The 12,504-nt window shown below is 38.0% G+C and overlaps 1 protein-coding gene across 1 annotated transcript in view; it reads left to right on the top strand.

Annotated features, from left to right (window-relative positions):
• Window positions 1-1,594: 1,594 nt before the first annotated feature.
• Window positions 1,595-12,504, top strand: part of LOC5564301 (RING-box protein 2) — a 168,104-nt gene continuing 157,194 nt past the window's right edge. Inside the window, exon 1 of the mRNA XM_021842675.1 lies at window positions 1,595-1,832. Coding sequence (XP_021698367.1) covers window positions 1,685-1,832 — 148 coding nt within the window. The 5' untranslated portion in view covers window positions 1,595-1,684. The remainder of the gene's footprint in view (window positions 1,833-12,504) is intronic.

The raw sequence follows: 12,504 nt of genomic DNA, 5'->3' as shown, positions 1-12,504 counted from the left end.
AAGCCGCTGCGTCCTTTGGATTGAACTTTTGTGGCAGTGTAAATGGATTAGTCCAGCAGCACATGATCTTATCCTGGTAATGAAACTGACGAGAATGGTGATGCTTGCCTGAAGGATTACTTTACTAAGGAGCACTCAAAGGAAGATCTTGATTAAGATTTAGGATGATCCGAAAGATGCAATAGCACTAGGGAATAAAGTGGCGTATTGGAAGACTGAGAAACCAATGTGTATGTTAGTAGAGATATCCTACATCAACCGATAGCGAAAGCCATACGTTATGTTCAAGTATTGAAGTAGAGTTAGAAGTTCTTAGATTCCATCCCAAGTATTTTTTTTTTCTAATTTTTGGCGTATTTTCTGCGTATTAGGGAAGAGCCTTGAAGGATCCAGATTTTTTCGGTGCTGATAGCTGGGAAAATATGTGTATTGCGAAATACATTATCTTAATACAAAAAATGACAAACCCCTATGATTGTATTTTTTTTTAAGTAGAAGTGGGATGTGGGGCACACCCTAACGCTTTATAGAATCCATCTACATTCCCTACTTCTTAGCGCGCGAATGACACACATACACGCGCATACTAAATGAGCGTTGACGACAGCATCGCTCTGCCTCTTTCATCTCTCAACCATCGCCAGTGTAGGTTGTGTTTCTGTAGCTCCTGCGTTGGGCGATTCCAGCGGAATAGATTTGCAAACTCCACAGTCCGGATCTTCCGGAGGACCGAAATGGGCCAATATGGTAAACTATCTTGAAGCTCATCATTGCAAGTCGTTTCAAAAAAAATTCCAGTTCTCTAGGTCAAATTAAAAAAAAATTGTCCTCTTTCACGGATGTTCCGGAGGACCATAAGGTGACCTTTACCGCAATCGGTTGTCCACCTATATCGCAATATTAGCCGAGGATACATAATTTCCGTTTTCTGTTAAATTAGAGGAATTTAAAAACCATTTAATCTGTTCAGAAAAGGAAGTTGATCTATTTTTTACTCGACCTGACCCAGGACACCGGAAAAACTCCGGCCATAGGAAATAAATTGGTCCACTTGTGCCAGCATATGAAACTAGAAGCCTTTGGATTGCATTTACACGGGAAAAAAATATTTGTGGTAAAAATAACTATTTTAGCTGACTACGCCCATTCTTGAAACTACCAGACCTGAAATTTCAGACCAATTTATTATTTTTACTATTTACTAGTTTACTACACACTACATATCTGGTACATTTGACAGAAATAAATTACAACAATCTGATTTCGACTACGGACATGGTAAAATCAAGCGCATTTCTGGTCTGCTGAAAATTGCCGGTGCGAGCGCTTAAGTTAACCCCGTAAAATGGTAGTTTTTAACGCACTTTTTTTTGCGTGTAGTGAAAACCACATCTAAACCAGTAGAATTTAACGTTCATGAACATGTTGTGCACAACAATTCACAACAATATTAATATAAAAAAACCTAACCCGGTCAGATACGGGTTAAATAAAAAGGCCTTTGGACAGAACAAATTTTAGTACAAATGAAAGAATATTTTTCTGAAGGGTCTGTCACTTTGACAGATCCCCGTATCAGCTGTTGCCTGTTTCGCAGTTTGTTGTTGTTTACTTTCTCTTATGAGGGAGTAATCTTCAGTACTAGCAGGAAAGTTTAGTGGAACGTTTCGTAGTGCATTCGAAAATGGGTGACGAAAATGAAAATTCGTGTGATAAATTCGACGACGTGAAACCGGACAAAATGTTCACCTTAAAAAAGTGGAATGCGGTGGCCATGTGGAGCTGGGATGTGGAGTGCGACACCTGTGCCATTTGCCGGGTTCAAGTCATGGGTGAGTAGATTTGAACTTGATATTTCATGTTTTGTTTTTCACGGTAGCCTGTTTGGCTTAACATACTTAAATGATGCAATGTTGATTGGATTTAAAGAAATTTTAGCAGAAAAATAAGGTACCGTAAATTCAAGCGAAATTGATAGGAGGGTTGAAATACGATACTGTTCGTTCATAAGGGATTAGCTGATATGAGCGATATCTCTTCATTAATCCACTCTTTAGCATTTCGCTATTTTGTTAAATTAAATTATTCTGTGTTATTTTTTGTTCATGGAGCAAGATATGGTGATTCTTAAGCCTGATTTGCTGCTGAACAGGAATCGCTAAAGAAATTTCTCGCCGATTCCTTGCAGAAATTTTCTACAGCGACTCCCGTTTGAACTGACATCTCTTTTCAACTGCGTACTGCGATCAGAAAAAAGCGCATTCTTGATCGATTCCTTGCAGAAATTTTCCATGCATCAAGATAGGCCGAGAAATTACTTGTCAGCAGCGAATCGGGCTTTATACTTTAATCAGTTTTCTGTAATAATGCAAAAAGAACGTAGATAAAGTTAATTCGATGAAGAGCCCTTATGAAAAATCAATTTTGAATTGATCATCGATGCACACGATTAAATTTAATTTCATAGAGCATTAATTTATTTGTTGCATATCATAAAAGAACGTTGTTTGTCTCGACTATCCAGCTTTTTACGCTCGCTTTAAAACAACAAGGGGTAATTCATATTTGACATTTCTTGCCTTCCGATTTTTTTGCAGTGTCTTAGTAGGCTGTTATCTGAGATTATTTATATAACTGTCATTTTTTTTATCAATCTTGTATTCATGACCCAGAGAATTTTCACGATTTCATATTTTTCTTCATTTAATAATATGTTTTGTTTTAGGAACATTAATGCAAAACAATTATTAAATTTAAGTGATTAAAGGACAACACTATAGCATCCTACCACCAAAATAGCTTTCTAGAAGCTTACACAACTGCATAGGTACCTTGAAGCGGTGAAGCGAGTGTGCTATTGCTTCCCAGCTTGCGCTGTTGAACGCATTCTTCACATCCAGAGTGACAACCGCGCAGTAACGGATGCCGCTCCTTTTATGCTCGAATGCCACCTCAGCTGTCTGAACGACCGACTGGATGGCGTCCAGAGTAGATTTACCTTCACTGAATCCAAACTGATTGTTGGACAGGCCGTCCGCACTTTCCGTATACGGTACTAGACTGTTGAGAATCATCATCTCCAATAACTTGCACGTCGTATTTAAGGTGAAACAGCTTGGAATCATCTTTTAAGATTGCACTTAAACTTTAAAGGCACAAATCTCTCGAAGAAAGCATACAACAACAGTGTACTTTTTATTTTGGGTTTGTGCACTAGCAGAAAGCCTGAAATAAGAAGATCAGAAACGTTTGTGGGCATATAGTCTAGACACTGGCCCAAACACTCGAGCTGACAACCACCATCTCGGAAAAGAAAGAAGAAGAAGAAGAAGAAACGTTTGCCAACTATTTCTCAAGTTTAGTGCCTTTAAAAACGCGAGTAGGGTCACAAGTCGGCCATTGTGACGGTCATCTTTGGATTCAGAGATGTTTCACCTTAATAGACAGATAGGTCTATACGCCGACGGGTCACCTGGTGGTTTCCCCGCCTTTGGTAGTAGCATCAATTTCTGTCGCTTCCATACATCCGGGAAGATTCCTTGATCAATGCAGCGTTGCGTACGGCGCTGGGGGTCATGGGCTTATGGGATGGTGCGGGAAGAGTACATTATCGATCGCAGCAACTCGGGCGACTTCTCTTGGGGCGCTATGGCACCTTTGGTCTTAGCCGTTACCACTCTGTAGGCGTCACCCCATGGACTAGAATTGGCAGTCTCGCATAGACTATCATGCCCGTTTTCGACTCTTGATTTCCTTTTTGAGAGCCAACTTTGCCTCTCTGAATGCTGCACCGCGTTCTTCTCTTCGTGCTTCTGTGCGTGCGCGTTGCATTCTTCGTCTAGCCCGAAGGCAGATTGCTCGAAGATTTGCAATTGATTCACACCACCAGTACCTACACCAGCGGCCTGTTCTCTCTATGAGGGACTTTTCTCGGCATGGAAGCATCACACGCTCGTGATATCACAGCAACTAGCTCTTCACCGTTTAGGTCCAGAGTGTTCCGTTCGCGCCTGAGGGCTTCGGTGGATACTTCGACGTCGAAGCGCGCTGTTTTCCAACCTCGGGCTTGGGTCGGGTTACATCGCGCTGCCTTTCGTCCGTCTGGTATTATACTATATAGCGAATCGATTGATGATCGCTATGAGTATAACCGTCATCAATGCGCCAGTTCATGGTACCTAACAGGTTAGGAGTACAAAACGTCACGTCGATAATCGATTCTGCACCATTTCTGCGGAAGGTACTCACTGTACTCACATTTGCCAGCTCTACATTTAATGCGGCCAGGGATTCCAACAATAGCTGGTCTCTTTGATTGGTGAAGCGGCTACCCCACTCCACTGCCCATGCATTAAAGTCGCCAGCTATCACTACTGGCTGCCGATTAGCTAGTTCGGCTATCATCCTGTCGACCATGTGGGAAAACTCCTCAATCGACCACCTTGGGGGAGCGTAACAACTGCAATAGAACAGGCCTTTGATTTTTGCTATCGCAAAACCGTCATTCGAGCTAGCGACTACTTCTTGGATTAGGTATCGTCTTGTCGTCCCTATAGCTGCTAGCTGTTGGGACCTATCCGCCACCCAGTTCCCGTTGTTGACTGGTATGCGGTATGGGTCCGATAGTAACGCCACGTCAGTCTTGGTTTCCGAGACTGACGAGAGGCTTGTCTCGTTGGATAGATACGACGAGTGCTGAAAAAATCGAGTTTTGCCACGAGTTGCATACTACATTTTTTTGCAATTACGAAAATGCCGTTACAGTTATATTATTATTGAGAATAAACATATTTCAAGAAAACCTACATATGCATTCATGAGTAGTAACATGCATAGTTTCTAAATCAGATAGGCTGTTAAATAACTGTTACAAATTTTTACACTTCCATTGTTGTTCAATTTCAAAGAAAGATCAGGTAAGACGCCGTATGCAGTTTTCAGCCATATTATGAGTTATTCGTGTGCTTAAGGTGAAGGTGAATCGAAGCCAAACTTTAAATTTTCAAGAGCACGGATCTGGAGAACCAAACATCCGTTTAAGCTGAAAACCTAATCGATTGGTCACCACCAGCTAGTGACCAATCGATTAGGTTTTCAGCTTAAACGGATGTTTGGTTCTCCAGATCCGTGCTCTTGAAAATTTGAAGTTTGGCTTCGATTCATCTTCACCTTAATTGTCTGTAAATCAGTATTCACGAAACGCCCCATAAAGCTCCTATCTGTTCTTGTTGTAAACTTACATATTCTACTGCCTCCTCTACGTCCTAAGTATTTCAAATAAGAATTTCTCACAGTCGATTAGCTCATGATTCAACAGACGAATCTGAGAGAGAGGAGACAGCCCACTGACAGTTGGCATGTTTTCTTGCCTTCTTTGACTTCTTTCTTCAATTTTTGAGCTGTGCACTACGGTCTGATGAACTTATTTTGGTCAAAATCATATTCACTTCTTGTTGTTCACTATGAAAAAGGATATGAATATAAAAAATCAAGAGCAGGTTGCCTACACACATCTATATTTAAGTATTCACATGTTTTTAAAATGTGAAATCATCGAGAAACATCTAGAAATTTTAATAACGTTTACTTGATTTTTGACGGGTTTTCACGCTCTACCCTTCAAATGTTCAGTTTTCCAGTGACAGTTGGTGACAGGTTCCCTTGACTTCTAAGCCAGCTGTCACCTCTCTCACAGATACGAATCTACGATTTGAATCCGAGTCAATTCGGTACACTTGTACACCAAAAATGCAATAAAACTACTGTATTTTGTTAAGTAACTTCAGTTCAATTATCCACTTTGCACTTTTTTACCGAAATCGCATGGACGAACACGATTTGAGAGAAATGCCTAACGATCGACACCAATCACACCACTTTATGATACAAGTTTCTTCCCGCCCCCCTGTGTGACTTACCTCGCCAGGCATTTATTTTCACTATGGAAAACCTTCGTACTTCTTCACTGAAGGATTTCATTCCAATCACACGCCGTAAAAGTTCTATAGTTCACGAAATTTTATGAAATTTTCTCAACGGCTGCGTAAAATTGAGAATGTAATCAAAGTTCAATCCGTCGTACTGAGAAAAAAAAGCTTGTGCGCATCAATGTGTGCGCGATACTCGACGTAAAAATACGGTTCCTTTGATTGTGTTGTTTTCGCTGCACTGTGAGCAAATGCCATATTTGTACGGTCAAAGGAATTGTGTTCATATGTTTGGGTTGAATTTTGTTGACGAACCATAAATTTTAAAAGAAATTAGTATATTCCATCATGCTGAAGGAATGGAGGGAGATGCCCGTAGATCTATATATTCTAGTAAAACATTTTATATGAGCGTTGATATGTTGTGTTTTGACCACTCACTATTTCACAGTGAGCCGCAAGTTGTGAGACAAATCTGGAAACTGATTGCGACAGAAATGAAAACAATACGACGGATTGACAATACGGCAGGATGCATTTTCTTTGCATTATTTCCAAAAAAAGATAAAGAATTATCAAAATTTTATTTTACAATGCTAAAGCCGTTGTATCAGCATCATCAAAATTGCAGTTCTCACTGATCAATGTTTAATACGATGGATACTAGCACATCACCCTACACAACTGAAATCAGTCATGTTGGGATTGATTGAACTACTTTTCATTATGCAACTGAAACATTACGCAACGCCTTCCATGTTTGCCTTCTTCATTAGATCAAGCATGGTACTTTGAGATGCATGTCGTTCTGCATCCTGATGAGACTTGATGATGCCCTTTAGTTCTGGATCTACGTCAGCTTTCTTGATTATACTACTTTTCATTACGCAATGCCTTTTCATTAAGCAACTGTTTTGAGTTGCGTAATGGATCATTACATAACAACTTTCAAAAATTGCTAAAAAAAAAGTTGTTCGTAAATCATTGCAGAACTCAGTTTTTAACAGCACTCGTCGTAATTTTTAGAACCCCCTCCCCCTCGTGGCTGTGCGTTGTTTTGGCCTCTCTAAGACCACGTGTTTTTTATGAACGAAATATAATGTTGAAAATTCGGAAACAAAAACATACCTTTTTTGAATCGGTTTTTTAAGAAACTTCCAGATGTCCCTCGGGGATTTTTTGGAAATCTATTTATATGGAAAATTCCTCTGAAATTAAGTAGATGAAAAAACGAATTTAGTACTATACCATTTAATTCCACTAGAGTTTGCATCCTTTGACAGATACGCGTATTTCGACCTCAACTGTAAGGCCGTCTTCAGTGTCGTGTACTAGGTCGAAATACGCGTATCTGTCAAAGGATACAAACTCTAGTGGAATTAAATGGTATAGTACTAAATTCGTTTTTTTCATCTACTTATAGGTATTCTACTAAACAGCTCGAAGATTTATTATCCTCTGAAATTGTTTGGAAAGAACTCTTACAAAAATCATGATTTATTGTTTCAAGAAATCTGCCTGAGATAATTTTGAATATCCGGAAATTTATTCGTAATTCTTGAGAATTTTTTCTAAGGTTCTTTGAAAAATAAAAAAAACTTTGGTATTCTTCTGGAAATTCATAAGGAGGTGTTCTTGTTTTTTTTTTTCGTGATTTATCAGTCCATTTCCTTGGAAATTTTCTGAGATCCTTGGCGGAGTCTTATGAAAGTTACTCTTGAGTTCAAATGGAAATTTCTCAAGAAAACTACCGGACCGCCCTCTGGGACTTTTGAAAAATAACTATGAGATTCTTTGATTACTGTTTTTTTTTTCGAATCTTCTGAAAGTTACATTTAAATGGTTCTGGGAATTCCTTTGAAATTATTCCGTTAATCTTTCTGGAGTTCTTCTGGACATGGGAATCATTGCGGAAAATATTCAACAAAACTTCTGGATGTCTGTGAATCTTACGTGATTTTGCGAAATAACTTCTTGGATTATTTTAGATATCACTTTAAAAACATTCAAAATCCATTTGGAAATCTCATGGGATTGTGTAAGATATTTACGAAAATCCTTTAAAAAAATCCTTTAGAAATCTCCCTGATAATATTTTATATGGCAACGAGTCAATTCGGCTCCGCTCAAACATCAAATTAGTGAACTTGTGCATAGGTCCATAGCATACAAAAAAACAGTTATTCATAGACAAATATCCATCATGATTCTTGTGGAGTTTTTTTTTTGGATTCACTATAATTTTCAGAAGGTTCTTTGAGAATAACGCTGAATTTCAGTTATTGCAGTATTTTACTTTTTCCAATAAAAACGAAAATTAAATGCACAGAAAACTTTGGCCCTTTTTCCATGTTTGTCCAGAACGATCGAAGGAACACAACAAAAGAAAACTAGCGATTTTCATCAAGTCTGCCTTGATTGTCGTTGGCAAGCTGGAGTTTTCTTGCAGTTCAAAATAACTTTGTGTCATATTTCGTGTGTAATATCGGTGCCTCCCTCCCAGGATGGTGCTATGCCACGTGCAAATGTTCTGTAGAAACGTGTTTTTCAAAGTGAAAAAGGTTTTTTGTTGTTGTTTACATCTGAAGATGATTTGTAGAGTTTTATGTTTTTTTTACGATTTGCGCGCGTTTTGCTCGAGCCGAATTCGTTTCGCGCAATTCGTTTTTTATCTCCTGTGTGTGTTAAGCGTATTGATTTATAAATTATAATTTGTGAATGCTCGGTTGGAGATGGATTTCCAACTAAAGTTTTTTTTTATAATCGATTTTTCGCGTGGTGCGTGCGTTTTGATGGGCAGTGCTAACCCAAGTAACAATTTTAGTTTTATGAATTACTTCCAGGGTGCTTTAAATAAACGCAAATAAAATCACGGTCAAGGCACTGTTGCCTTCATCGCATCCCCCAAAACCTCTTGGAGGCTAGAACGTGACTAGTTGGCCCACTCTAAAAGAGGCTATGAAGTGTTTATTTATGTCACCCAAATAAAGCAAAATAGCATTAATGGTAGCTATTTTCAGGTCCCCTGTTCTAGATGAATGTCGCTTCATCTTGAAAATGATTTTATCATAACGATTTATTCCAACGTAAACAAAACAAAATAAGATTGAAATCAAGTCTGTGATAATTAATTTTGTGGTGCTTTTTATTTGAAGTGATTTTTTTCTGATATAGTGCTCAAATCTTAAGTGCCAAGTGAGATTTATTGTGAAATGTGATGAGAAAGAAGTGAATTTGCCTGTGCCCCCTCTGAAAGTGGCATATATCTAGTTAATTAGAAATAGCTAAAATAAATCCCCAGGTGAAGAATTCAACATTTCTTTGTTTGATTGGGCAGTAATTGTGCTTTAAATTATATTCAGTCAGTTTAATCATCACTCCATAGCATCTTATGAGCAAATTCATGGAGATAATATGATTTGAACAAATAAAATTATGGCAACCGGAGTGAAATTAATATGGTGGAACCATAATTGATAGATTGCCATTGACAAATGCTGTTTTGTCATTATAAATACACAAATAAGGGCACACGGTTATGCTTCGGCATTTGTGGATGTAAATTGCTTTGATAAATGCTGATTGAAGATGATTCAGCTTTTTTTCGCTTTTTATGGAAACTAAGCAGCATTCAACAATGTTTGCAGTTTGGGTATGTTATTATGAATAATATTCGTAAAAACAATGAAAACAGACATTAGTTTGTCGTTTTTCAATCGGCAATAAGTGTTTGCAATGCATTCCAATGCATTTGTAATGCATCACAATGCATTCGCAATGCATCTGAAGGTCCCAAATGCTGATTTCAGAGGTATAAATAAGGTAAGTTATGAAGATTCAAGTGTAAGTCAATCAGTTTAAAAGCAGCTTTTATGACAACAAGTTGTATTATATTGATCTTTTATCATAGCCGTCACAAATAAGTGTCATTCAGCCTCCACTAGCAGTTTAAATGAGGTATTATATGCTACAATAAAACTGGTTTTGTAGCCACAAAATTTTAACTTTATACGTTGTCTCTAAAAGGTTTTGAAAACAACTAAGAGCTGTCTTACAAAATATCAACTTCTAGCAACGTTAAATGTCGCCTCTAGTTATCATAGCATTCACGCAACTGTCATAAAACATTAATAAATCCACACGAATGCTAAATTGCTGTGGAATTGTTACTTGGGAAGTTACTGCTCAATTAAGAGAGTCCGTTTATGTTATATAGTGTTCATTGTTAGAGGAGTGGTGAGTTGGTGAGTTTATTCTGATTAGCAGCGATGATCACAGTGCGTAAATAATAAAAATTTGTCAGCCAGAACGTCTACCAAACGTATCCTATGGCGCTACCCTATTCATCAACATTCCACAACATCCCGTAACACCTATGAGAGGTCGTAGAGTTCTCTGCATCTTTCATAAGTAGCTGTTCAATAAATCATCCTTTCCCATTCCCCAGCTTTCACAAGGACGTGGCCAGGACAGCTCTCGACCATTAGAGGATGCGTCCATCTTGTCTAACAGTTAGAGATTAGTCCCAAATTTCTGACTTTGGTAACGGACGGGAAGGCGGCCACCCTCATACAATGGTCTACGACTGTACCACCTACAAATTTGTGCGAAACGCTTAATGCTAAAGGTGAATGATTACAGCTCATGAATTCACCGATACTGTTTTTGCATGGGGGATGCGTTCCTTACAAAAAAAGTTTCGTTGCATGCTAGTCCGTTGTCTAGTGTGGTGCTTCCTTCAAAGGGCATAAATGCCCACTGGAAACATCAAAGTGTCAATGTCTTATTATTAAAAATTGTGACATATTACAGATCAGTGCGAAAAATCAAGAGATTTTCAACTCAATGCTTTTGTATTGTATGATTTGGCGAAAGTTAACAATGTGTCACATACATATTACTGCAGAAAAAAAAATAGCAGTGTTAGAGTTGGAAACAAGGGTAAAATGTCCTTTTTTGTGATACTGCATTGTAGTAACTAAGACATGAACTGTTTTCGCTCCACACCAAGTTTTCGACCCATTTTTGTCTGCTAAAAAACCAAAATTGACAAACCTTGATGTTTTATTAGTTTTATCCTTAGTGCTATTATTGTCTGAAAATGTCGAATCCAATGCTTAACATGGCAGAAATCTACATTCTTTGGAAGTGATCCATAACCGTGGTAAACAATCACTATGGATCACTAGTTAGAAGTGCTAATATTCGGTACAGGTATGTTCCGTTTTTATCAAGTTCCGATTTTGTCACGCTCCGATTTTGTCACGTTCCGATTTCGTCAACAAATTAATCCGTTTTTATCAACACACAAAAATTTTTTTTTTTATTTTCAAAATGTTTAGAATATTAACTAAATACAACACACAAAAATATTTTTTTTTATTTTCAAAATGTTTAGAATATTAACTAAATACTTATTTTTGAGCAATTTAAACGCTTTTCAATAGGCTAAGAGTTAAGTTTTCGACATTATGTTGATGTTGAGCACCTACTATACATGGTAGGTGTCAAGCCATATACGATTCAATAAGGTTTGACTCCTTCTTATCCACTAATCAATTATAGTTTTCAAACTTAGCATGGTCTGTTGATTGATCCAACCTTTAACAATTGAGAGTTGCTCTGGCCACGTCCTAGCAACAACTAGAATTTGTGATTAGTAGAATCAGCACTTAAGAGAGTTGCAGAAACCTCTCCGTTTTTCTTGTATAACATGGCATCAGCGAATTTCCTATGTAAATTTGATAGTAATAAAGCCCCCTTTGATTTTGCTGAGTAACGGTTTAACGTTAACGGTAACGTTACAAAATGTTTCCCAGCAAAATCAAAGGAGTACGTTGGGCACACTAGCACACAACAAAGGCTGCAAGTGCCCTATTTCGGAAACTATCTTCTATCTCCTAAACTAGATAGAATTGGACAAATAATATCAAACAGCCTTTAATTAGATACTGTTCCAAGGGGTAGGGGATGAGTTTCAGCAAAATTTAGAAATCTCCATAGAACAAGTTTGCATCGAGGAAGAGGGTAAAGGTCTGAAATGGCTGACAATTTCAGAAACTGTTGAAACTGGACGTTCCCACGTCACGTACGTTGCCATCCAAAATTTACTGGTATCTTGATCTTTGAGCAGACATGAACCACTTCCCCACATGGAGAATGAAAGGTTTATGAGGAGTCTTATGGCTAAGTAGCCCGTCATTCGTTTTGGCAGCCATGTTGATTTTGCAGCTTGCAATTTCAAAGTGATAAAACTCAGTCATCTTAAGTAACATTGATTCAGGAAGCATTGCTTCTTGCACTTACATGCAGAAAGTATGCTGATACTTTTTCAGCTATGTCAGTACAAAACCAACTGATTTTATTTAATTCCACAATCAGCCACACAATCACGAATCAACCACAATCATCGATTCCCAGTACAAATTTCAATGACGGCCTACTTCGCCTAACGCTTATTCATAAAACTTTACGAAAGAGTTTCTTACCAAAACATTCTAATTTGATGATGCTTGTTCTAGAGTTTGTACACTTTTGTATTTTTTGATAAACTTCTTGCATTGCGCTGCGTAGTAAC

This window comes from Aedes aegypti, chromosome 2, assembly GCF_002204515.2.
Source record: "Aedes aegypti strain LVP_AGWG chromosome 2, AaegL5.0 Primary Assembly, whole genome shotgun sequence".
NCBI classification, from domain to species: Eukaryota; Metazoa; Arthropoda; class Insecta; order Diptera; family Culicidae; genus Aedes; species Aedes aegypti.
The sequence above is the reverse complement of the archived record's forward strand: the minus strand, read 5'-3'. Positions and strand labels throughout refer to the sequence as shown.